Source organism: Corylus avellana, chromosome 10, assembly GCF_965113065.1.
Source record: "Corylus avellana chromosome 10, dhCorAvel1.hap1.2, whole genome shotgun sequence".
Taxonomy (NCBI): domain Eukaryota; kingdom Viridiplantae; phylum Streptophyta; class Magnoliopsida; order Fagales; family Betulaceae; genus Corylus; species Corylus avellana.
The window spans coordinates 4121394-4148608 of record NC_142499.1 but is presented as its reverse complement, the minus strand read 5'-3'; the positions used below and the strand labels follow the sequence as shown (position 1 = coordinate 4148608).

General features: G+C 35.2%; 3 protein-coding genes across 4 annotated transcripts; 2 read left to right on the top strand and 1 right to left on the bottom strand.

Moving 5' to 3' along the window:
* Positions 1-1686: 1686 nt before the first annotated feature.
* LOC132191888 (protein SEMI-ROLLED LEAF 2) lies at positions 1687-14246 on the top strand. The gene is made up of 20 exons (XM_059607009.2): positions 1687-1801; positions 1960-2268; positions 3415-3489; positions 5161-5276; positions 5415-5529; positions 5678-5806; positions 7620-7667; positions 8788-8990; positions 9083-9279; positions 9411-9703; positions 10021-10170; positions 10270-10698; positions 11345-11494; positions 11748-11823; positions 12155-12282; positions 12565-12765; positions 12876-13016; positions 13098-13223; positions 13320-13556; positions 13725-14246. The coding sequence occupies exons 2-20, from the start codon at positions 2122-2124 to the stop codon at positions 13887-13889; spliced, it is 3126 nt and encodes a 1041-aa protein (XP_059462992.2). The 5' UTR covers positions 1687-1801; positions 1960-2121; the 3' UTR covers positions 13890-14246.
* A 935-nt stretch (positions 14247-15181) lies between these two features.
* On the top strand, positions 15182-17416 carry LOC132192268 (uncharacterized). The gene is made up of 3 exons (XM_088511217.1): positions 15182-15291; positions 16591-16691; positions 17017-17416. The coding sequence occupies exons 2-3, from the start codon at positions 16598-16600 to the stop codon at positions 17163-17165; spliced, it is 243 nt and encodes an 80-aa protein (XP_088367343.1). The 5' UTR covers positions 15182-15291; positions 16591-16597; the 3' UTR covers positions 17166-17416.
* Positions 17417-18873: 1457 nt separating this feature from the next.
* Positions 18874-22954, bottom strand: LOC132162539 (Leucine-rich repeat protein kinase family protein). Of its 2 annotated transcripts, XM_059572782.2 has the most exons (3): positions 21890-22953; positions 19778-21430; positions 18874-19560 (listed from the first exon to the last, which is right to left on the bottom strand). In XM_059572782.2, the coding sequence occupies exons 1-3, from the start codon at positions 22116-22118 to the stop codon at positions 19235-19237; spliced, it is 2208 nt and encodes a 735-aa protein (XP_059428765.2). In that variant the 5' UTR covers positions 22119-22953; the 3' UTR covers positions 18874-19234. The 2 variants fall into 2 exon arrangements, with proteins under 2 accessions (XP_059428765.2, XP_059428764.2); XM_059572781.2 differs by having other exon boundaries at positions 19778-22954.
* Between the last annotated feature and the right edge of the window lie 4261 nt (positions 22955-27215).

Sequence of the window (27215 nt, the reverse complement as noted above, 5' to 3'; positions counted from 1 at the left end):
GAAAAGATTTGCCTCTAAAGTAGGAGTCCACGGGCCACCTACCCAATAAAATCCTACAAGTTCCTACGAACCCAAAGAATATTACATATATTCCAAAGATTAAACCAAATACATTCTAAGAATGGGTAGCAAACAAAAAGATGGCCAATATTATCTTCACCCAACCTGCATAAAACACATTTCATCTCCTAAAAATAAGCCAAATAACGCCTCTCTGAGGTCCAAAATCTCCTTCCAAGACCGACTACAATTCTCAGGAGTCTTGACACCCCAAAACCTCCTATTTCTTAGAAGATTAGAATTAACCTAATTGGACCAAATAGTTACCATTAATGAAAGATAGCCACACATGGATTGAACATTGATAAGGGAAAAAAGGTATTGATTGGAGTTTTAATTTGTTAGTTAGGATTTATGGGGTTATAATCAAACTCTTTGATTTTTAGAAACTCCCATCACCAATTTCATAGCTCCTACCACATGAATAATAAACCCTCTGAACTTTGTGAAACTCCGCAACGTATGATCAAGGAAAATGGGTCATAATTCCTATATATTGGATCCATAGAGCAATGACCTATTATTGGGGCACGGCTATTAAAAGTAATCTACAAAAAGCCCGTTGATCCCAATTCCTTGTATGTTTTCGGTTTGAATTTACGTCTCCAACAATTTGTTGTTCAGATTGCTTGAAATTCGGGCAACAAATATGAGAATCTTTATAAGATTTACTTATCCAAACAAGTGAGTAGACAGCCCAAAATTTGTTTGGGCAAGTGAACCATTATATTAACTCTCTCATATTTGTGGTCAAATTACTAACAATCCCGACAACAAAATTATTGAAAATATCTATCCGCTTAACATTCGCTGCCTCTACACCAAATTTCAAAAGGCATTTGAGTGCTTCCACATGGAAAGGAGATTATCGGTTAACTAAAATTGTTGAGCTTGCTTCAAGGAACAAAAAGTAATTATTAGTATAAATTCTCTTACTTTCCATAAATCTCTCCTAAACAATCTCCCTTTGTTTATTTAGTAGTTTATTATTTCCCATATTTATCACCATTTACGATCTCATTGCTTACCATAGTGAGACAACTTAATGGTTAGCTTTCTCAAAAATCAAAATATGGATCTAATGAAACTCTTTGGTAAAAAAAAAAAAAAAAGCATAATGTAATCATGCGAAATGATGGTTAAACCGACATGCAAGCACATAAATATCAAAATTTCTACAATTTATAGGATATTTTATCATAATAGTTTTTTTTTTTTTTCAAATTTCAACGATTAGAATCTTGCAATACCAACATTTATTTATTTTTAAATACAGAAAAATATGATAAGTGTTATAAAAATTCTTTAAAGAAAAAAAAAAACCGTTAAGAGTGGCGAGGGCGGGTAAAATAACTGTCAAGACAGCACGGTCTTCGGTACAAGACATGTCCTGCAAAGACATCGTTGACCCCAGAAATCTAACGGTTCAGCTTTCGTCTCCATCCTATCAACCGCACAGGGGACGAGGCCCATTAACAACGTTGAACCATGATGTTTGGGGGCCCGCACGTTGAATGCCGTTTAACGTGCGGACATTTTCAATCATTATTGGCAGGCCATTGAACTGGCATTCTAATTTGAAATTTCTTTCCACATTTAAAGAATAAAAATAAGGAAAACAGAGAGACAGAACATTAATTATAGCGGTAGAATATGCTGGAATTCCGGTATTTTGCCTTTGTTTACATGGCCTAGACGGATTTCCAGCCTCTGTTCTGCTCTTGTCAGACATTGATTCGAGGTAATCCAATCTTAATTCTATTCTCACCCCATTGCAGTTTTGATTCATTCTTCACAACCCCTTTTCTTTAATTCTGTAAAAGATTTTCTTTTTACGTTTTTTTGGTTTCGGATTTGATGCATTTGAAGGTTATGAGTGACCCACATTTTGGATTTCAGGCTGGTCCTTGAATTTTGGGAGGCGCCCGTTTGCTTGGGAGCCTTTCTTTCCCTTCTCGAGCATCGGAATCCCGAGTTCGCGATTGGTTTAGAAGGGAAAGAAAGCAAACTTTTGAGGCCAAGTTGAAATATTTCTGATCATATACATCTGAAATTGGAGAAATGAGCGTCGTTTCGGGAGTCATCTCGCGGCAGGTATTGCCTGCCTGCGGTAGTCTTTGTTTCTTTTGCCCGGCGATGCGGGCCAGGTCTAGACAGCCTGTCAAGAGGTACAAGAAGCTCATTGCCGACATTTTTCCTCGTAATCAGGTTAGTGTTTTTGGGTTATCTCTATTTTATTATAGTTGCTTGTTTCTTGTCTTAATTGTCATTATTGAGGAGGATCTATTTGGCCGACCACATGGTAGTCTGTTGATTGGTGTGTGTAAGACAGGTATTCACCCACTTAGTGTGTACTAGGCAAGGCAAAGCTTTTTAGTGCAGGGGACTAAAATTCAAAGGAAAATTTAGTTTCTTTTTGAGGGAGAACACATGGTGATTTAGTAATTTCAGGATCTGAATTGCTTTCTCAAGTCCTCCTTTTGGGAGTTTGTTTATGTATTAGAAAATGTTTATTTGGCTTCTTGATTTAAGCTTCTAAATAGTTATAGGCATCGAGTATCAGTTGAGTTTTCTTGGCAACCTGCCAACCCATTGTCTGATTTTGTAGACTAGATATACTGAAAAGCAGTCTAGTTGCTTGAGCTTTGGCCATCCGATATTTATTGTGGTTTTTCAAATGTTCTAGCATTGTTTAACTGATTTTAGCATGGATATGTGAGTGGCAGATGATTTTCCTCTTTGTTCTAGTAAGTCTTTAGTATTCATTCAGTGGAATGTAGTACATTCTTGTATAGTGAACATGGAGATTTAAAAAGTGGTTTTATAAACTTATTCTAAAAGTTTAAGTTGATAGAAAATAGTTGGTTTGATCATGTAGATGATATTCTAATGATCTCTCTCACATGGAGTGATTTACTTTCTCAACCGTCAATTTTAGTTCTTTGCATTCAATAATCACTTAAAAAAAATCCTTTGTTGTCTATCTTTTCTCTCTCCTCGTTTAAATTTTTTGTCTTGTTACACCCTATGTCGATCATTCAGCAACTTAGTCTTCTAATTCTTCTTTTCAAACATGCGTTCAATTAAGTAAACATAACACACTGAAAAGGCACAGAAAAAATAAAAGATAAAAAATAAAGAATAAAGAGATGCATCTGAAATGAAGAAGAAAAAAAATCCTGTATAAGCATTGTTAGTATCAAAAGAAAGAAAAGATTTCTTTTATAAGCATTGTAGCTTGATTAAGTTTTGCACCACCAGGTTGTTTCTCTTACATATTCGATCATGCAATCTTTCTTTGTTCAGTATCCTTTGTATATTTAGTATGAATATTGTTTCTTTATATTTTGATAGGAGGAAGGACCTAATGATCGGAAGATAGGAAAACTGTGTGAGTATGCAGCTAAAAATCCTTTGCGCATCCCAAAGGTAAATTGGTTCATGCAAAGCATTGTATCTAAATTATGCTATACAGGTATAATGTGCAAGTTGAAATATACTGAAATTTTGTCTGGTATAAATTAGCCTTATTTTCTAGTAGTTGTTGCAAAGAGTTTCCCTTGGATATGATGAATTTAAGTCATATATTCCATACACTCTTATACTGGTTTATGGAAATTATATTTGTAAGGTTTGTTCCCACTGTTGCCCTCTCCCAGTATCTTGATTCAATAACTCTGTTGTGAACTTCACTGTAGTTATAAACTCTAGTGAAGCACAAAGTAACAATTGATTAAAGGCGAATCACAAAAAAATAAAGAAATTGTTCATGATGGGTAATGATCAAGGACACTCCCTCAACTGCATGAAAAAATCACGAACCCTTCAAAGATCAAGAAGTTAACTTTTGAAAAATGAATACAAGGATCCTTGATTTCAACAAACTTCATAGAATGGTATGGTTTTTGATGATAAATTAGTTCTTTTGTTGTGGAACGTTGAACCAAACCCAAAACTTAAGCCAAATCCCTTCAATATGATCAAATCATCAAGAGGACAATGATGACTTGATTGCTTGTATTTTAATGCTAACTAAATTGTTTGGGGAAACTACATTTACCGACCTCTAACTACAAACAAATTTGCAATCCCTTCCCCCCCCCCCCCCCCCCTCCGATGTTTCAATCTTTTGTGACCCAAAATGATAAAAATACTTCTAATAAAAAAATTAGAAAAAGGAATGATATTTTTTTTTTCCATTTTTTTTATCTAGGTTATTTTGTTAGTTTTGCCACAAAAGGGGGTCATTTCAACTCCAATGGTAGATTGGGGGAGATATAGTAAAAATCGAAAGATTGGGATAAATGTACTTTCTGCAAATTGTTTTATTTACGCTAACATGCATCCCTATCCAATTATGGTGGAAATGCTTAGAAGTGAATGTGATAGATGTTGAAGGCTCAAATATCATGTTAGAAAATCAATTGAAGATAAGAAGACTTATCAATTCTAATAGGGGAAAGTTTCAAGTACCCATTATAGTCTTACAGTAACAGACGTTATAAAGTAATGTCTTGTTACATCAGAATGAGATACATGTGGCATGATCACTAATGAGTGAGCACTGATCAAGGTTTAATAGGTATAAATATTTTCACATTGGTTTCTTCATATTGCCTTGAGTGAATCATTCAAATTGTTAAATCCTCATACCATTCTCCTATTTCTCTCCTTTGTGGCTATTGGTGATTTTTTTTGGTGCAACAATGTGTTGGAAATTTCATGTTGCCAAATGCCTTTGGGGTCAAAAGACACTTCCACTCCCCAAAAGAATGGGCTGTTGGGTGAGGTAATGGGTTCAAGTCCTATGAAGTGAGTGAGTTGCTTAACATTTTTTTTAAAAAATCATGTTAATATATTCTGAAACTGAATTTAGAAGTGATGTAATCGAAAAAAAAGAAAAAAAAGAACAACAAAAAAGGATTCAAAGTTTATGCCTTACTTCATCTGTTTCATTTGCAATGTCTCCGGTCACGTGAGTTTTATATTTTTCAAAAACCAGATTATATGAATAGTTCTGATTAATTTTTCAAGATCATACATAATTAATTAGTTGAAATTTGTTGCTTTGTTGATGAAAGTTGCAAATTTGGTGATCAGATTACAAATTCTCTTGAGCAAAGGTGTTACAAGGAATTGAGAAATGAGAATTTTCAATGCGTAAAAATTGTCATGTGCATTTACAGGAAGTTGTTGGTTTCTTGCAAGGAACAAATGTGAGTTTATCCTTCTTTCCTTTGTACTTTCTTTTACATCTCCTGAAATAGTAAAGTTCTGTTGGAGAAATGCTTAACTTCTGGAAATTGCATGACTGCCTTAAAAAGTCGGCTAACCCAAGGTTGAAAATTTCATAGGCCTCTGTTTGCGAGTAGCTTACTAAGCGTTATGCACACTCTCCTGGATCAAACTCGGCAAGATGAAATGCGAATTATAGGATGCCAGACTCTTTATGACTTTTTAAATAATCAGGTTGGTGCCCTTGGTGTTTTTTTCGTTAAGATCTTCAAAATTTATTCATTATATGAAGGATATTTTGGCTTCATGTGTATTTCATTTCCAGCTCTCAGGTTTTTGCATAGAGAAATTTAAACTCTTTTTGTTATACTGGATTTGGCAGAGCGATGGAACTTATATGTTTAACTTAGAAGGCTTTATTCCAAAACTGTGTCAATTAGCTCAAGAAGTGGGGGAGGATGAAAGGGAACAAAGTCTACGTTCAGCTGGGCTCCAAGCCCTTTCTTCAATGGTATTTCTATTCATCCTATTGTATTTTCAAATGCAAGATTGTGATCACTTTCTTTCTCTGAGGAAACAAGATTTTGAATCTTATCGGTTCCTTCTTTTTTCCCTTAGTAAATTTATCAGGAGATGAGTGGAGTGATTTTCAACTAAATAAGATTTAAAGATTCTAAATTCTGATTTCTTTTGTATTCCCTCAATCTCTAAGCAACAAAAGGCAGTAATTCTGAACTTGATGGCATTTCTACCATGGTAATGATGCATGGCTTCAAGTTGTTTTTGTAAGCAAATTTTTTTTGGTTAGGAATTCGACAGTAGACTGGGGGACTACTTGACTAACTGTTGTTTTGATATGATGGTTGTCCATGGCTTGAAAGTGTCAGCCTTGATTGGGCTAAAAGTATGAATGCCCTCAATTTAGACATGAAGATAACTCAAGATAGTTCATTGACTTAGGCTAACCTTAGGAAAGGAATATCAGGGGCTTGCAAACGTTCAGAGATACTCTTACAACTTATTTCTTTACATGGCATTTGTTCTCTTGTCTTGGTGATATTAGTAAGAACAAGTAGTTGGTGTTTTTGGGAGCACTTTGAGATGGGGATTCAGGCAGGTAACCCTTGTTGCATTGGGATTTTGCTTGTGTGCGGAATGGATTCATTATGAATATCCATACAAGTTTTGATCTATCTCTGCTGTGGTGAGTTGCACTGGAAGGGTGAATGTCTTTCTTAGCCAAGATCTACTGCTTTACATGTAAGATTGGCCATTGATTTTTGCTCTGTAGATCAGCCCTCTTTGTGGTGCTTGAAATTCGAGGATCTGGAGTGATATGTAGAGAACGAATCTCATGAAATGTTGTGAGTTGAACCTGTGACTTGGGAATACTATAGATTCTTTGTCACTACTGTGGCTGGTGGTGGCATTTGAGGAATATGACACGTGCCACTCTTGATGGTTTCCTGGTGTTGGGGAATGTTGTTTATGGAATACATAAACAGCTTGTAACACTGGGACATGCGACCAAGTTGGTGCACAGCTGGCATTGGTTTAGGCTGGAATAGAATGGTGCAGGATGATCATAATTTTTTCTTACACTTAGTACAAGTTTGACAGTCGTACTTTTTTTTTTTTAATTCCTCAGTGGGTCAATTTAAGAGTTAATGCTCTTCTTTCTAGATATGCTGATATGGTCTGATAAATCCTCTTACTGAGGGGGGAGGTGTACTCCTTACTTTAGAACGGTGTCATTATTCTCTCGCATTTGCATTTTGTTTCCATATGCCTTTTTGTTTTTATTGATAGAAACATTAAATTCCATGTTTCAATTCCTTTTAACATGTGATAAATTATCTATTTAATGTTAGTTTACATATGCCTTTTGGCATCCTTTTGATGTCGAGATCAAAAGAAGCATTTCTGAGACAGATTCTAATTGTTTCCATCTTTTTTTTTTCCCTCCCTTCGCTTTGAATTTTTATCTTTTATGTTCTCATGAAGTAAAGATAAGGACATCTTTCATTGGATTCTTTAGTATTGTCCCTTGTTTTTGTCATCAGCAGTAAATTACTTTCATGTCTCCTTGTCCATCATAATTATTGAATTTACTCCACTAATTTTAATTTCTTTGTTTTCTTCTTGCTTGGAAATAGGATCCCTGTGTATCGTTTACCATAAAAATATGTTGAAATGATTACAGAACTAACCATATCTTCTGTTTCAATTATTGTTTTCCCCTTTGTATATTTATGTATACTTCCTTGTAGGTGGCCCGTATATTATGTTCTAAAGGTAATTGGATTGTCTATTTTGCTGTGTAGGTTTGGTTTATGGGTGAATACTCTCACATCTCGGTCGAGTTTGATAATGTAAGCAGATTTTGACTTATTCAAATCTTAATAAAGTTTGTCTACTTGTTTGTAGTTTTTGTGTAGTAGGTATATAATTTTTGAACTGCACAAAGCAGTTTCTCGGTAATTAAGTTGTTTTGTGTATTTGAAGAGCTCATTCAACCTGAGACATGAAATATGAAAGTTATTTTCTTGAGCAGTCTTTCATTTTGTGATGATATTATACCTGCTATGGTATTTCTTTTGTTATATTTAGAGAGAGAGAGAGAGAGAGAGAGAGAGAGGCTGGCCAGAACAGTGGTCCTAAGAAAAATAGAAACTGCTAAGATGGTATCTAGCGGGGCATTTTAATGTGGATATATATATATGGACTGCCAAGCATTCTACCTTTTACTGGCTATTTGCTATATGACTAGTGCCCTTAATTTTGTCTGAGGCGATAAGAGTTCAACTTTTAAAAAATCTTATGAGCTTCTACCTGTCATCTTTCCCTTTGTTCCTAGTTCTGTTTTGCGGCCTATTAGATGGTACTCAGCTATTTTCAAAGTGGTTTTGTTGTATCCTCCTTAAAAATATGCGCCTTCATAGGGTTTTATGTATATGGTGAACAATGAATTTTTTGGAAGATTCCTCCATCCATGGTCAAGATTGTTGAACTTTGCTTTCTCTTTTTCTCAAATAAATATCACAAATTCCAAATTTTATGACATACACTTACATTCTCCACATCCTTTCTACATCACCTAACCTACATACTTTGACATTTATCTCCAGATTACAGCTTGAAATGTATAGGTGTTACTGGCGTTGCAGGGTCTAGTTCAGTTTAGCTCACTATTTCTTGTGAATTTCCCCCTATTTCTTTATTGCAATGTTGACAGCGAGAGAGAAAGAGAGAGTATGAATAGATAGTGAGAGTTCAACCCTAGATTGGCAGGCTTCTCAGTTAATATGTAAAATTATAAGCTTGCCCTTCCTTACATATAGTAATCTTAACATTTATATTTTAATGAAATAGCTTTGTAAATGTGTGCAAGAGAATCACCTCTTAATTTTTACCATGTGAAGAACTATATGCTAGTTGATAACCTATTTGATCTTTTGACATTTTTTTTTTCTTTTTATATTCAATAAACAGCTTGTTTCAGTGGTGTTGGAAAACTATGGAGCTCCCAATAAAAAGTCAGAGAACATGGACCCTGACAAGCAATGTCACCAGAGTCGTTGGGTGCAAGAGGTGCTAAAAAATGAGGGTCATGTCTCTTCTTCACCAGATGTCTCAATGAGGCTTCCTTCTTGGCAGGCAATTTTGAATGATAAAGGCGAAGTAAATGTGACATTGTAATCTCATGGGCACCATATACTTCAAATACGTACTTATTTTGTGTTTAATTCTTTACCTGTTGATGACTTTTCTTGGGTTTCTCCTGCAGGGAAGATGCCCAGAACCCTTGCTTTTGGTCCAAGGTCAGCCTGTATAACATGGCAAAGCTAGCCAAGGAGGCTACAACCATACGGCGTGTTATTGAATCCTTATTCCGTTACTTTGATAATGGGAATTTATGGTCACCTGAACATGGTCTTGCCTTCCCAGTCCTAAAAGATATGCAGTTTTTAATGGATACTTCTGGTACTTTTGTATCTCTAAACTTATTTAGCATTTTGAGGTCGTTTTAACCATCAATGGTGTTCTGTTCCTCCTTTTTCAGTTGTTCTTTGATGATTAACAGCACCAGCATTTTTCTTCTTTACCTTTTGCAGGGCAAAATACACATTCCTTGCTTTCCATATTAATTAAGCATCTTGATCACAGAAATGTCCTTAAACAACCCAGTGTTCAGCTTGACATTGTTCGGGTTACCACCTCCCTTGTTCAAGACGCAAAGATCGAGCCTTCTGTGGCAATACTTGGTGCATTAAGTGATGTCATGAGGCATTTGCGGAAGAGCATACACTGCTCCCTTGATGATGCAGATCTGGGAGCTGACGTCATAAGATGGAATAAAAGTTTTAGGGAAGCAGTGGATGACTGCCTTGTACAGTTATCACATAAGGTGGTAGTAGTCCCCTACAGTTCTTGAATTAATTCAGTATCCAAAATTTCATGGTTATCAAAACTTAACCAGAACTTCTTTCTTTTGTGATGCTTATGTTTTTGTTCTTCTCATTTCAAATACTTCACTGAGTTCATATTCGATTGTTCATGGTTATCAAAACTTGAACCAAACTACTTTTTTGTGATGGTTATTTTAGGTTTTTTCTTCTCAATTCAAATATTTTTCTGAGTTTTATATGCTTTCTATATATTCTGCAGACATCTACCACCATTATTGGATTTTTCAAATAAAACTGAGTTGCCATTGTCCAACAGGTTGGAGAGGCAGGCCCAATTCTTGGTGTTATGGCCGTGATGTTGGAGAACATCTCAACTATAACAGTTATAGCCAGAACTACAATTTCAGCTGTTTATCGTACTGCTCAAATTGTAGCCTCCTTGCCCAATTTGTCATATCAAAATAAGGCAAGAAACAGAACCTATTGTTGTACGGTTATTTCATCTTTCAGCTACTTTTAGTTTTAAAAAACTGATTTTTAATTTAAAATTTCTTTCTTGCCTTAGGCTTTCCCGGAGGCTTTGTTTCATCAGTTACTCCCAGCTATGGTGCATCCAGATCATGAAACAAGAATTGGAGCTCATCGTGTTTTTTCTGTTGTTCTTGTGCCGTCTTCATTTTTCCCTCGTCCCTCCTCACCTATTCCTGAGTCAAATAAGGCCTCTGATCTTCCACGGACGCTGTCAAGAACTGTCTCTGTCTTTTCTTCTTCAGCTGCTCTTTTTGAGAAGCTAAAGAAGGAAAAAATTTCTTCAAGGGAAAGTTTTTCTTTGGATAGCAAAGAAAATGGTGCCAATGAAGAGGATCCAAGAAATACTGATAACGGGATGCTGAATAGATTGAAGTCATCTTACACTAGGGTATATAGCATGAAAAATGCCACTGCACCTATGACAACTGATGGAAATTCTGTGAGCTATTTAAATAAAGAAACAGTAAGTTTTTAGCAATGCTTGACCATCTCGGATATTCATACCTATTGCATCATAAGGCTTGCTAGTTTTGGACTGTCCTGGTTGGCCATCCAGTCATGGTATAGTTTTTGGCTGCTAAGGGTGACCTGTTTTGTGTCGGATGACAATAGAAGTAGAGGGTTATAAATACGAAAAATGCTACACATCCTAAATTTTCTTCCTAAAAGTTGGTTTCCAAATGATGTCTCACCATCCCATGATTTGGTGACACACTTCTCAAAATAATAAATTTCATGAGATGATGATACATCATTTAGGAACTAATTTTTTGGAGGAAAATTTGGGATGTGTATCACTCCTCTATAACTACATGTAATATAGATCTGGTTCAACTCTGCTATCAAAAATGATACTCATTATCTATTGGTCTAGGCATCAGTTAAGAGCCAAAATTTTGGCTGGACCAGGGGCCCAATCTATATATATATATATATATATCAAGGGCACTGGGCTTGGATAAGACTCTGGCAAAGTGCTGGCCCTAAATTATATCCAAGCACCTCTGTAATTAGAAGGTCCAAATGTCCAATGCTATCACTTGTTTAAAAATGGTCTTAGTTTGGTTCACCTTCAAATCTGATGACTGTTTTTTCATATTAAACCTCAGGAGGCTAATTTCCTCAGGCTGAGTAGCCGACAGATTACTCTGTTGCTTTCATCAATTTGGGCTCAGTCCATCTCACCTGAAAATACACCTGATAACTATGAAGCAATTGCTCATACATACAGTCTGGTATTGCTGTTCTCTCGAGCCAAGGTAATAATGTTACAATGATTTTATGCTTTTGCTCTGTACTTTTGGTCAGATTCTCTTCTTTAGATACTTTGGTATCTGTAATCACTGGTACTTTTGTTCTAGTCACATAAATTGAAGTTACACTGGTATCTGTAATCATATATTCTACTTAACAACTGTGGATGAACTTTCTCTGTTTGCTACATTAATTATGATTTATTTCTTTTAATGAGCTTTATTTTTCCATTATATTGGAGTTCATCTTGTCTTGCAGAATTCCAGTAATGAGGTTCTAGTTCGAAGTTTTCAGCTAGCATTTTCTTTGCGAAACATTTCTCTTGATGAAGGAGGTCAGCTCTCAACGTTGTTCTTCTACTTTCAGTCCCATACATCTAGATGGATTAGATTTGAATTTTTTATTTAAACTAGCTGACAGCTACATGTATTGCATGTTCTTGTGACCTTTTGTACTTGGGGCTTAACATGGGGAGAGTAGAGTAAGAAGCTATGCAATGCTATTTTTTCATAAAGTGGTTGGGCATAATTAGCTTTGAAATTATTCAAATTTTATTCGTCTTTCTTAATTACATGCATACTCATGAAGCAAAGAATGAACAAGCCTTGTTTTTCATAAATGGGATCTCAACTCCTCAGCTCAAGCTGTATTCCCTTCTATTGCAGGGCCACTGCCACCTTCACGTCGCAGATCACTCTTTACCTTGGCAACGTCGATGATTCTCTTTTCGGCAAAAGCATACAATATTTATCCTCTAGTTCATAGCGCCAAGGCAGCACTTTTAGATAAAATGGTAGGTATGAGTCATTGCTGATGAAGTGATGATCATTGGTTAACCTTGTAAGTGATATACTTAGTACAAAAAGGCCTCAAAAGTTCCTATATTTTTTTCAAGGAATAGATATTTTTTTTCTTGTTCATGTGACTGATTGCTAAAGTGATGAATATCAAGCACATAAAGGGCAGTGCTTTGTCTGATAAAGAAGAGTGCCTTATGGCTTCTTGCCATGTGACTTGTGGTGATTAAAAACCTCTAAATTCAAACTTCTTTGTCTTCATATCTTGCTTGAATCAGGTTGATCCATTCCTATATTTAGTGGAAGATCATAAGTTACAGGCTGTTAAAACTGGATCCGACCATCCCGCAAATGTTTATGGATCAAAAGAAGATGATGGTTCAGCTTTGAAATCTCTTTCAGAAATAGAGTTCATCGAAGACCAGACTAGGGAGTCCTTTGCTTCTGAGATTCTGAAGAGCTTGGAAAATTTGTCAGAAGTAAAGCTTTTATACGAATTATTTAAGCATCTTATACTACCATTAATGTTTAAAGAATTAATCATTCATATTGTAATGTTCTACTTTAATAAAGTTTGGCATTTTTGCAGTCTGAACTGTCCATTATAAGGGAGAAGCTACTCGATGAATTCTTACCTGATGATATGTGTCCGCTAGGACGCCAGTTGTGCATGGGTAGTCCGCATAAAATACATCAGGTTGATTCGAAGATCAATGAATCTCTTACGAAGGTAAGTATCTTCCATGCCTTCTAGCTATGTCTTTAAATGCTTGAGACTTGCATGACGACTGACATTATTGTTGTCTTGCAGGTTACTCCAATTTTTTCAATAGAAGATGATTCATTTGCAGAATCATTTGAAATTCAAACTCAATATGATTCAGAGTTGGCCAGAGACATCCCCAATCTTTTGAGTGTCAATCAACTTCTAGAATCAGTATGCCGGCCATTTCATCCTCTCTTATGTAAAGGAATGGTCAGATTTAGAATGGGTTTCTCACTTCATAATTATTGATATGCTTCATATGCCCAGGTCTTGGAGACAGCGCATCAAGTTGGACGAATTTCTGTCTGTACTACACCTGATGTGCCTTACAGGGAAATGGCTGGTAATTGTGAGGCACTACTCATGGGAAAGCAGCAGAAGATGTCTCATGTGATGATTGCCCAACAGAAACAGGAAAGTAGGATGAGCTTCACTTTAGAAAATCATGAGCTTGAGGTGAAGAAGATGGCAAGCTATCCCCTTCTTGATTTGGGTTTTCATGGGGTACTTTCTTCCTCTAGAAAACTTAAAATGAGCACATACTTGTATGATAAATAATCATATGCACCGTCTAGTTGGAATTAAGTCCTGTTTTATGCCTAAGGCCTTCACTTTTTTATAGCATTCCTTGTGAAGCTTCTAATAATATTGTGAACTCAAATGAAAATGCAGGCTGGCAATCCTTTCATTGACCAAAACTTCATTGATGATTCATCCCAACCATTTCCGAGCCCTGTTCCAATGCCATGTGCGACAGAGTACCAACAACATCCCCACTCCTTCAGACTTCCAGCATCGAGTCCATACGACAACTTTCTAAAAGCGGCCGGCTGTTGACCGTCTAGAAGTATAAATACACCTTTCGCGGGATGGATGAGAAAGTATCAACACTCATGAGCTCATGATCCTAAAGCTCAAAGGCTCCCAAGCTTCTTGGCATGTTGCAGAGTGATTGATGATTTTGTTACGTTTCATATTCTTTCATTCTTTTCCACTCCTTTTTACACATGAACACATTCAGGAAGAGGTCTTCTTGTTTGCTCCCCCTTGTTGTGAGGAGTTTCAAAGCTACGGTTCAGAGTTTCCCATTCCAAGTTGAATTGTTATAATGTGAAAAAGAATATTAATGTGTTGTAGTGGAGGTGTATGTAAACTTCAGGCTTGATCATGGATTATAATATTATATAGTTCGGGATATCAGATTTATCTTATAAACTCTCTTCAATTATTTCTACAGAGTTGGGATGAAATATCTTGTGGTTGGTTTGTAATACCATCTCTGAACTAGGGAATTCGGTTAAATATTGCATTTTTGGTTGTAAAAAAAAAAAAAAAACTGTTGCACAAATCCGATGGCTACATATTTCTTACCACACTATGGTTACTACGCGTGTCTATCACTATAGTTTTCGCGTTGAGTAATGCTAAATGTCACCCACAAAGAAATACTAAGCGTGTCTAGCACTATAGTTTTTTAATTGAGCAATGCAATGTCACCCTTATTTCTTTGTATCTTCTCAAAACTGATGTAATTTTTAAAATTATTATTTGATCGAAATTTAATAATATTATATCACAAATGTAATGATAATTTGTTACCAAACATGTGTAATATGAAAGTGACAGAAATTTTTGCAAAACCAGTTTGGAGGAAATATTCTCCAACCCATTTAAAATAGTGTCATGTGTCTATAAATATTTAAAGACATTAAATTCTTAATGTCATTAATAGCAGTTTACTAATTTAGATTAAATTTAATGTGTCTTTTAAATGTTTATAGACACATAGCACTATTTTAAATGGGTTTGAGGATATTTTCTCTAAACAGATTTGGAGGAAATTTCGGTCCATATAAAAATTATCAATTAGTTAATATGAAAATTATCAATTAGTTATCAAAAATGTGTTTTTTTTTTTTTTATTTAAAAAATAAAAAATAAAAAACCCATTCATCCAAAAGTAACTCTTGCTTCATTTTAAATTTTTAAAAATATGAAAAAAAAAAAAAAAGTTTTTAAAAATAAAACAAACGAAATAATAATAATAATAATAATAATAATAATAATAAAAACACGTTTTAAAAAAATTCAAAGACCAAAACGCCATCGTTGATATGTACGACAAAAATTAAAACTTCTCTCTCTGTTTTTTTTTCTTCTCTCTGTTTGGTAGAGAAGAAACGGGCCTTGGAAGGTTCAAGGGAAACACCGAAACGCTCCGTGGACGATCAGCCTCCAGGTGATTTCCTCTCTGGCTCTCTCTGTTTCTTAAAGTTTTGAATCTATAACCCTTACGGCCTGTTTGGTTCCTCGACCTACACGGATAAAAAATGATAAGAAACAGCCTAGGGCTCCGACTCCTTCTCATTTTTCTTCAATCTGTTTGGATGCTGATTTCTGTGTGCTTTTTATGTTTTAATATAGTTCCAATTTAATTCAATGTTTGAATTTGTTTCACCGTAGATCTATGATTTGGTTGTTTGGTTGCTGAGAAAATATTAGGGCAACAAGTTCCAAAGAGGGTTAGAAATTCCAAGTGTCGTCTTTCATTGTCGGGACCTGAGAAAAGTAGAAGCTCAGCCTAATTATGCGAGTGTCAACTATTTGTCTTGGCTGAGTTCTCCATTTTTTAAATGTTTGTAAACCAAACAGGAAAAAGAAGTCGGTACTCTAAAATGAAAGGAAAAATATAAAAAGAGAAAAGAGGACAAATTAGTGCAGGCGGTACAAAAGTTGAGCTTAGTAGAGACAAATTAATTAGAAGGCATGAGATTATGGTTAAATATCAAGATTTAGTGAGGTTTACTTTGCAAAGATTATGAGAATTAAGTGCTCGATGAAGATTTAGATGATTTTGTGTCGCTTTTAGTGTCAATTTCTTAACTTTAGTTTGGAATAATTGCTTGGTTATTAAAGCACATACGAATTTTTTTTTGGGGTGGGAGGGGGAGGAGTGTTTATGATCTTGAGAGAGTTAGGGATTACAAAACGTGCAGGATTGTGAGGACTGAACTTGATGTACCACTAAAGAGATGGCAGGATGTTGTCCGATAATTTAGGTGCTCGGGTATACACAAATCGAGGATAGTGGTGCTCCCACAGATATCGTCGCGTCATCGTCGATGAATTTCCTTGTGATGCAAGATTGATATACTAGAAATTTTATTTACCACCTTAGTTGAAGTTCGTTATCAGTTTCTAAATGGGAGAGCATATTTATCAGGAATGTATTCATATATCATGTTTCTTTCCCCTGTGATTGTTTAGATTATTTATCAGTCTGTCCTTTATTGTAAATTTAGAGCTCTAACCTTTAACATGTGCAAAAAATATGAGCCAGACAATTTACTTCCAGTTGATAATTGTAACTGGGTTATATAGCTGAGACCTGTGGTAGATATGCGGACCTTAAAATAAATGTAGCGGGCTGTTTATGGTTGGTTATGCTCCCCTCTTTTATTATTGTGCATTTCACATAGGCATATTTGTTTTCAGTGTCATACCTCCCATGACATTGGGTTCTCTTTCGTGGATGCAGTTTGAACATGGCTGCCAAGTACATCGTACCTGCTATCATGGGATCATTTGCAATCGCATTTGTATGTGACCATTATCTTGCTGATAAGAAGATATTTGGAGGTGAGGTTTTTTTTCCCCCTCGCCCTGATGAATGACAAAATTTTACTGAAAATTGAACTACACTATTACATGGGAGATAAGTACAATCCTTAAAAAAGAGAGGTTTAGTAAATCTAAGAAAGATAATAAAGAGAAACACTTCAAGGACCATATCCAAGAGAAGGAGTGTAGAGACAGAAGCTTCACTTATATAAATGTGAAGCCATTTGGGCATTGCCAAATTCACCAGATTAAGTAAAGCACGATTACTTGAAGCTTCAGTCCTGTTAAGTTATTGTTGTGGCTTGATACGATGAGACAATTGCTGATTTTTCTGATGATCCAGGTACTACTCCAAAAACTGTTTCAAACAAGGAATGGTGGGAAGAAACCGACAAAAAATTCCAGGCATGGCCTCGTACTGCAGGTCCACCAGTGGTCATGAATCCCATCAGTCGCCAGAATTTCATTGTTAAGTCCCGCACTGAATCTTGAAGATTTCATGCTTTCAATTAATTGGTTCCCTCCTGCTCTGATAGAACTTCCTAGTCCTAAACTATGTTCTTCCTTTTTGATGCTTGGAAAGATAGATCTGAATAAATGTCAGAAAATCTTGAGTTTCTTTCTTTCTTCCAATTTTTATGTTCGGTGTGCTACTTGTAATCTAATTACAATAAGTTCTGCCTAATAAATTTTCAGCCAGGTGTGATTATGACAAACAAGAATGAGTGAGTTTCTTCTGTTTCTCTCTGATTTTCATGTTTGGTTGCAATTATATTTGCCTTGTGATTATGTTTTAATTTCCTATGCTTTTTTTCTTCTTCTTCTTCTTCACTTGGAATGCGACATTAACTTCAATACTTCGTTAGAAGAATTGTGGGCATAGGCATTATGCAAGGCGAATTGTATTCGCCTGAGCGTAAAATGCATGTCTAGCATTATCATGTGCCTCCTCGATTCCTATCTATTTCAGCAGATTTATTCCACCAACCTTGGTTTTTGTCTATTGGACAAAGAATCATGGTTTTCTTTTTTCTTTTTAATTTTAATTTTTTTTTAATATATAGATGAGTGAAAATAAAATTGCAACAGCAAACCAAAGACCAAAGCAAAAGAAAATTACAGAGAATCAAAACAAAGATCAAAAAATAATACGATCCATTATATTGTATTTGAAAATTCGTCTATCTTATTACCACCATTGACAAAACATTGTAATCCTTTCTGAGCTGCAATTTCACACCGAGTAATGAAGCATACTGGTGATCTTCTCCAAAAATGAATTGTTTTGTGCAACTCCCAAAAACATATGCAGCCGATTAGGCCAATATCCATTGGTCCCTATTCTTGAATTATTGGTGTCTCAAATTTTATACTCATTCTATCCCCACATGTTTTCCTTGAATGTTGCAAAATAAATGGAAGTTTTTTAAAAAGTGAAAACATTTATTTGTTTAACTTCTTATGTTATCTCTTAAATTTGAACCTATCTTTTTTCTTTTTCTTAAATTTAAACTCACAATTTGTTTCTTTTCAAATTTTAACCCATGTAAAAACATTTTAAAAGTTTTTTTTTTTTTTTTTTTTTAAGTATTATTTGTAAACTTTCTTTTACTATAAGAAGGCAGAGAGAATCAGAGATAATATATTTGTTCAAAATTCTTGCAATTTAGTTATTCAAAAGAATAACAGTTACATTATTGGTTAAACTCAATCAAATCTAGAGACTTGTGAGTTGCAATAGACTTGATGCTCGATATAATTAAAAAGCATCCGTATAATAAAGTTTAAATTCCGATTCTTTGGCTTTGGCTTTGTTTGATAACTTTTTTTGTTTTCCTTTTTCAAAATAAAAAAATTAACAGACAACTCAAAACACAAATCATTCGTATTATACTCAAAACTATTTTTACCTTTATGTCATATCATAACACTCCTTTAACAAAAAAAAAAAAACAAAAAACATCATAGAAAAAGCATCAACAAACCGAACCATTTGCCGTGTTTGCATAATAACATAAAATCTTAAGACAGCCCCCCCCCCACAAATAGTCATATATATACTTTCACTTTTTCATCTTACTTCCTACCGAGCCAAAAAGGAAATCACCTTATGTTTTCATGTAAATAAAAATTCAGAATCAAACATGGAAAGGGGAGTTGCGCAGAATACAATGGAAGATCTTAAACACAGTTTTAAGTATAAGAGAACTTCACTAGCAAATTGTAATTGACTTTCAGAAACTCAGTCTCCTTTGATAACTCTCCTTGCATTGACCCACTACCTAGTTTCATTTCCAACTCAAAACAGATTACAAGCTGCCATTTCCCAATAACCCTTTGATACAGAAAAAGCAGATAGATGATCCAAGAGAACTATCCAGCCTGAACAAATGTAGAAGGACTGCCACCTCCACACCTCGTCCTTTGTGGAAGATAAAATCAGGAATGAGCTGAAAATTTAAAACATGATTCCCATTCCTTTAAGATATGAAGATTTATCATCAGTTTCCAGAGCCTTGATCCTATTGGTTCCCTACATAAAAACTCATGACAATAATCCATCATTTGTGCTTTATTTCTTGAAGCATTTCCACCACCTTTTTCATTTTTGGCCGTTTTGCTGGTGTGCTGTCAGTGCAGAGTAATGCGACCTTCAAGGCTGCAAGCATTTCCTTCCTCCAAGCAAAAGAAACTGTACTAAGCCTTGCATCAAGTATCTGCTCTGGAGTTTCCCCTCTTGCTGGAGCACTATGAACCCACTTCACCAAATCTACCCCTTCACCGAACTCTTCATCAACTGGTAGTCGGGTAGTAAGGATCTCAAGCAAAACTACACCGTAGCTATAAACATTTCCTGGTGCTGTAACTTGCATTGTGTATGCATATTCTGAATGCAAAAACAAATGGGTAGAGTCAAATATGAGAGAAAGGATCAGGGGTGTGATAGTTTCATAAAAGCAACGGTTATACAGACACCGAACTCTTTACTGTAGAATTGACTGCAGAGTGTTAAATACCACTTATCACAAAAGTTTTAAGTTTATAGGAAGAGATAAATTTAATCATTTATTTATGTTCTAACATAGAGTACCATAAAAAATTACCTGGTGGAATATAGCCAAATGAGCCTGCAACTGCACTAATACTTGCGGTGCCTCTGGATGGATCTAAGAGCTTTGATATCTCAATCTCCCCAAGCAAAGGCTTGAAGTCAGCATCCAAAAGAACATTACCTGAAGAAATATCAAGGTGGATAATTGCCACATGATGAAGGAAAGCCAACCCTTCTGCCACTCCTACCGCAATGGAAAGTCGTGTGGGCCAATCAGGTTCATATTCAGGTTGCTTGGTAGATTCATGAAGAAGCTGGGCTAATGTCCCATTGGGTAAGTAATGGTGTAGTAAAAGAGCAACATCTTCATAGATAACAAATCCAATGGGTCGCACTAGATTATCATGACAGAGTTTGCTCAGCCTTTCAAGCTCTCTAATCATCTTATTCTGGTGATGAATTATAGTCCGGTCCATGGATTTAAGTCTCTTCACCGATAGAATCAGCCCGGAAGGCATAACTGCCTTGTAAACTGTGCTGAAAGTGCCAATGATGAGTTTATTCGAATCCTTCAAAGTCGCTTTTACAACAGCGTCAAGATCTATTGCTTGTCTAAGATTTTCAACAAAGACATTGCCAGCGATTATCGTTGGTCGGTTATTGTCTACGTCATCTTCAACCCCTGTGGCATTGGCTGCTTTTTCTTGTCTCTCTCTCATCATAAACAGCAGAACAACTACAGTTACTGATACAAAAACTGCCAAACCAGAACCAATAACAGCTAGTATGATCTTGTAAGAGACCTTATGATGGTCATTCTCATGCTCAGAACCACTAGAGCCTCCACATGAAGAGGCCAATGGCACTCCACAGAGCCCTTTGTTTCCTAAAAAGCTTGAATTTGGACTCTTTTGGAATGGTACAAAGTTGGGTATTGGTCCAGTGAGCAGATTATTTGAGAAATTAACCTCTATCAAGCTCAACATGCCCTTAAGAGCAGATGGGATATTACCAGAGAGCCGATTGTTACAGACGTCCAAAGAAACCAACTTGTCCAGTTTCCCTAACTCAAGGGGCAATGTCCCATGGAGATGATTGAAGCTCAAATTTAATGCTATCTGTAAGTTTTTTATATGACCAATCTCCGGAGGTATTGTTCCAGTTAAGTAGTTACTACCCATCTGCAACTCAAGCAGTTTCAAACAGTTTCCAATCTCATGAGGTATCTCCCCTTTTATTGAATTCTGATTCAAGAGCAAGTATTGCAATCTCGACATGTTGCAGATTTCATTTGGTATAGTGCCATTGAATCTGTTATTGCTTAGATCAAGCTTGTTAAGACTCTTGCACCCGAGAATCGATTTCGGAATATCACCGAACAAACTGTTGCCAGAGAGAATCAACTCCTGCAGACTCATGAGCTGTCCAAGCTCCGGAGGAATAGTTCCACTAAATCCATTAGAGGCCAAATTTAGGAGGCTGAGATTAGAGCATTGAGCAAACTCCGGGACAATCTCACCAGAAAGCTTGTTGCTATCGGCTTCAAAGTATGTAAGGCTGCTAATATTTCCAATTGTTTTAGGAATCATGCCTTCAAGATCATTGTTGCCTATTCGGACACTAGAAAGGCCTTTGCAGTTCCCAATTTCTTCAGGAAGATCACCACTTAATTTGTTCTGGGTCAGCACCAGAACTTCCAGCTTTCCTAAAACAAAAATGCTCTTAGGTATCGGACCTTCAAGCTGGTTTGAATGCAGATTCAGGGATTGAAGCTCAGAAAATGAACCCAGATTATCCGGAATTCTACCCCCTAAATCATTCTCATAGGCTGCGAAAATTCTCAGATTGGTCAAATTTCCCACCCAAAGTGGGATAGAACCACTCAATTTATTACTAGAAATTTGAAAAGCCTGTAACATTTCTAGACTCTGGAGCTCATCTGGTATTTCTCCCACAAGCATGTTATTGGAAAGGTTCAATGTTCTAAGGTTTCTGAGACTGCCCAATTCTCTAGGAACCGAACCTCCAAACTTATTCAGTGACAAATCAAGAAATTCAAGCTCAGATAAATTTCCCAAAGCCCAAGGAATTGATCCATGGAAATCATTATTAGAAAGGTCAAGCCATTTCAAAGCTTTGAGTTCAGAAATTAGAGTCGCATTACCTTGGAGGTTGCGCCGAGAAAGATCAAGCCTTTCCACCATTGAAAGGTTCGAACCGCAGCCAATGCCGGGCCAAGAGCAGTAATCTGAGTTGTTGATTCCCCAACCAGGTACTCCGAGCTCTTTGTTTATGGCTAGTAATGTAGTTTGGTCATGGAGCTGAGCACCCACGAGCTGGGATTTTGATAGAAACCCAGCTAGCAAAACAAAGAAAAAGAACAAAATCGCCATTGTAGGGCTGCCTTCTTTTGCTGGGGCAGCACTGGTAAAATAATTAAAATCTATTCTCCAGACTCCAAAACAGTGATCAGAAGGCCAGAATATTTAGAATCCCACTTCTCTCTACAATCACTTTTTCCTCCTCACAATTTTTTTTATTCTTGCTGCTTGTATCACCCACTTCAACAAAGGGATTCAGAGACCCTGCTGGGAACCATAGAAGGCATTCACCAGATAAAAAAAAAAAAATCCCAGAAATCCAAAACCCCGTGTCCCCCTCGACCGTTTCAAGAAACCGGATTTCAGATTCCTTGAAACACGAGCATTGCAGAGCACACCAAATCCCTTACAGTCAAGGAATAAGTGTACCAATCAAGATTTAGGACCAAAACTCACAGACCCATATCAAAGGAAGTGCTTCAAGAACCAAAACAAGAGGAAACAAACAAAAGAGATGCAAGGCCCGCATTATGTAACATGGGTTGAGCATGGAATGCCAATCCTTTTATCAAAAAAGAAGATGATTTTAGAGACAAACAAAGAAAATACCAGAGAGGCAAGGCTGCTGGGAATGAATGAACGAGAGTAATGAAAGATGAGAAGGAAAAAGAGTACCGCGTACAAGGTTTTGGTACAGGCTTCACACGGTCCAGGTGCTTTTCTTTTTCTTACACCATGGACAGAGAGAGAGGAAAAGCAGAGAGAAAGAGAGAGAGAGAGAGAGAGAGAGGGAGATTTGTGGGTCTGGAAAGTGGAAACAAGTCGAAGAAGGAAATTCTTTCTCACGTAGGCTTTCACGAGAAATGGGCAGTCATGAGTGACCGAATTTAAGGCTTCATAAAAACTCCCACTGACTGCAGCCTGCAGGCATCTATGGATGTCATGCCATATTTACTATCAATGTCATTTTCAAGCATTTAAGGATAGCCTACATATTTTATGAACCATAATGGTCGGCACAATTTGAGAGTTAAGGTATAAATATATTAATAAACGTAAAAACAAAACCTTTTGAGAAAGAAAAAAAAAGTTGTTTGCTTTTCAATATTGAAAATTGCAGAGGAAAAATGGTAGGTTTTTCTTTACTCTTGAAAAAAAATTATTTTTCCAAACCCAAGAGACGGCTCTGTGGATTTATGTTGATTTGAGAAAGAAACAAAAATTTACCCATGCAGATTCCATACACAAACCTAGGAGAGCATTTCAGTCCTTTCAATTCATCTTTCCCAAACCGTAAGTATATATGCCCTTGCCATTAAAAGATAGTATATTTTTATTAATATGTTTTTTTCATTATTATTATTATTGTTTTTGTTAAAAACAAAGTTTTCTGATAAAACATAAATTGTCTACTTTAAGAATAAACAAATATGACCAATTGTCGACAGACAGATAAAGTGGTATTGCGATACAGCGAGCGCTGCTCTACAATGTGCAAAGAGAACTTTTGAATACGTACGTAGGTAGGCAGGTGTATGGACAAAAATAAAAAGGATACATAGAAGGAAGGAAGGGTGTAAAGTTGTGCTTCTTTTTTCAAAATGGGTTTTATCATCTTTTATATTTAATGGGAAAGGATGTTGACTTCACAAAGCATCGTAACCCTCCTTTATTTTTAGAATTATCAATCATATTATAAGATAAAGCAATGTAGAGGCTATGAATATGGTTGCAATCGAGCCTAGTCGAACTAAGTATTTAATGTTCAAATTTTGTTTGCTTAATTATTTTCGAATACGAGTCAAGTTCGAGTTTATCATCAAGCTAAATAATTTGTTCAAATTCGGTTCATTTATTTTTTGAACACACTCAAGCTTGTTTTCAAGCTATTCAATTAACTTATTCATTTCATATATTACATAAATGTCGTGATTGTTTAATTATTTTTCGCCCTAGATACTAATGATTGAGCAATTTTTTGGTCCATTTCTTGTTACTTATTTTGTATTTAATTCAAGTACGGTAATTCTAGTTAGGAAAGTTGTTGGAGAGCTTACTGCTTCTTGATTTGTGCTAGGGATGTAAATGCGGATACAATTATTGGCAATATCCGTATCTGCACGATTTTGTAGTTATTTTTTGCTTTCTGCCTATTAGGTAATGGCCTTTTTGGTTTATTGTAGTCTTTTTGGCCTTCTTTGAATATCTATTATAGCTTATTTTAAATGATTTTCAAAATAATTTGGACTTGTTTTTAGTATTTTGGGTCTATTTCATTTTTTTTTTTAAGCCCTAGTGTCATGGTGTGGGTGTAAGTACGCGAGATATGAGATGAGAGAAAACAAAATAACCTAAACATAACTTTATACAAAATGCAAAACGACATCATTTTGGCATTAAACGCCAAAATTACGTCATTTTGGTGATTTTTTTTTTTTTTTTTTTTTTTTATATATATAAAGAGAATATGCTAATGCAGTTATATTAACAGTATCTTCATACTCTAAAATCATTATTCGTGATCCGCATATGTTAGTAGCGAATAGTACATAGCAGATAATTACTGTTAATTACTCAAAAAAAAAAAGATAATTACTGTTAATAAATTAATATCTGCCCATATGTACCACCTTAATTTGTGCTTCCTAGTAACCATCTTTCCCGTATTGAATTAAAAATAAATAAAATAAAAAAATAAAAAATTCCATGTGGAAGAGGAAGGAAGACACTATAGTGTCTCAATGGATATTGGCTTGTAAAGCACACATTGGGAAGGATCATCTATTGAATTGAATGGAGGGAATGGGATGTATGAAAGACAATGGGAGAATGACGAATTAGGATCCTCTCTATTTTAAATGAACTAGATATTATCCAGTTCATTATAGTAGAGGATAATTTTTGTCCTTTTAAAAAGTGAAAAGACAAAAATACTCACCCACTATAACTAATTGAATATTATACAGTTTATTTAAAATTGAGAGGATCATGTTCTATGACGAGTTGGAACAAAGAGAAGTCCAAGCCCAAGGTATTGTAGTTAGGTTATTGTAATTGGGTGGTCTTAATCTCTTAATACAATCCTGTTACCCTAGAAATGCTAATACTTTATACATATTTATTGTCCTAGTTTTCAAAGTTCACTTTGGAAAAGCAAACTTTGTCCTCTAATTGTCCCTTGTGTTATCATATATTCTCCCTTTTTAATTTAATATTTAAATGTTATTATTAACGCACTGTAAACAATTGTCTTTACTATTTTATTGAGTTGAGGATAAAGTATGATGGTTCAACCTAATCTTCACTTTAAGTATCCGAGAGGCTTTTTATATTTGCTTTTATTAGCCGAGGTTAGGGGATCGATAGATTTTGGACGTGAGTCTCTTTAACAACATATTATTCTAAATTTTCGCAAAAGCCTTGTACAATAATTTCGAGTGAAATTGTTCCTAAGATAGCTCAATGGATTAAAAATATGTTAAAATAATATTAATAATTTCAAGTGAGTTTTGGTTGTGTTTTACCGCATCAAACATGTATTTTTAAATAATATTTAAAATATAATATTTTAAAAAATTATTTAATATATTATTATATGACAGTCATATAATTTAAATGACGTGACCGTAAAAATTAATTTTTAATTTATTTTTTTAAGTATTAATATAAAAGCTAATTTTCATTAATACTTCATTAAAATAGGTAGCAATCGAATATGAATCCATTTAGGTTGCCCCAGGAGCATACTGTTGTTTTATTTATTTTATTTTAGGAAAAAATTTACTTTACCTCCTGAAGTTTCAGGAGTTTTTTAATTTGAACCCCAAAATTTAAAAATTAGAAATGTACTCCCCTAATGTTTTAAATATTTTCAATTTAAACTTTTCATTACTAATTTTCGTCAAATTTGACAGAAATTTATGAAATTACATAATTACCTTCAAGCCTTTTTTTTTTTTTTTAACTTTCATCCAATTTAACAAAAATTAGTAATAGAATGTTTAAAGTTAAATTTTTTGAAACATTTGAGGGTACATTGCCAATTTTTTAACTTTGATGTTCAAATTAAAAAATCTCTAAAATGAGAATAAAGTGGATTTTTTTTTTCTTTTTTTTCTTTTTTTCAACCAGGTATACCGTAAAAATATTGTATTTTTTTTTTTTTTTCAAATTTTGTATTATATTTATAGGAAGAAGTGAAAAGACAGATTGTAATTGTTCCAATGACTACTTACTGAAAAGAGTTCCAATAACGCTGCACCCCGTGCACAGATCGTGCCACCATGATCGAACTGTCACATCTCTTCCCTTTTTTTCTTTTTTCTTTTTTAAAGGAAAAAATAATAATAATAATTGCAACAAAAGACTCTTGTCATTGGCAGGTTGAATTATGCGCAATTAGAGCAATTGTATAGGGCACAATAGAAAATCAAAATCCCCCTCTTTATGTAGATATCTAAATTACATAAGTCACTCAAATTTTTGGTTAGTGATGCAATACCTTTGTCCTATTACTTTGCAATAAGATGGAGTAAGTGAGCGAATGGGTGGCATCACTTGCTTGGGCAAGTGCTCCGACAATCCGAACAAGTGGAGTTTGAGTTGTCTGAATACCTATCTAGCATATAGGTCTCAAACTGCACTCACTTGTCGACCATAGTATTACCCATTGATCTTAATAAGCAATTTAATAAGATACGGGTGTTAGCCCGTTTAAGATTAGTACTTTTGAAAAAAGTTTTAAAATAAAGTTTTTAATTTTTTTTTTTTTTGTTTCTTAAAAAACTCCTTACAACTTTAAAAGTTATATTTTTTAATACAATCTCAAACATGAACGAGACATACTCTTTTGATTTTTATTTTATTTTTTAAGAATTTTAATAAAGTCCAAACATCTCTCACTATTGAAGGCTCACAATTCACTAATCTCAGAAAATAATAGCATCAAATCAATTATGTTTTTTTGTTTAAGCACGAATTTTGTAAGCTTGTGAATCATTGAGGACTCACGTCGTCCCTGAAGTCCAAACTGAAACAAAACAAACGTGAAGGGAATTATTTGATATGGGGGGTGTGGGACCCTGGCAATGGGGCTAGGGCCTAGGGGTCTGGCATCTCCAAGACATGTAGGGACTAGAAATGTCTAGATGACAGTAGGGTGACCCACCC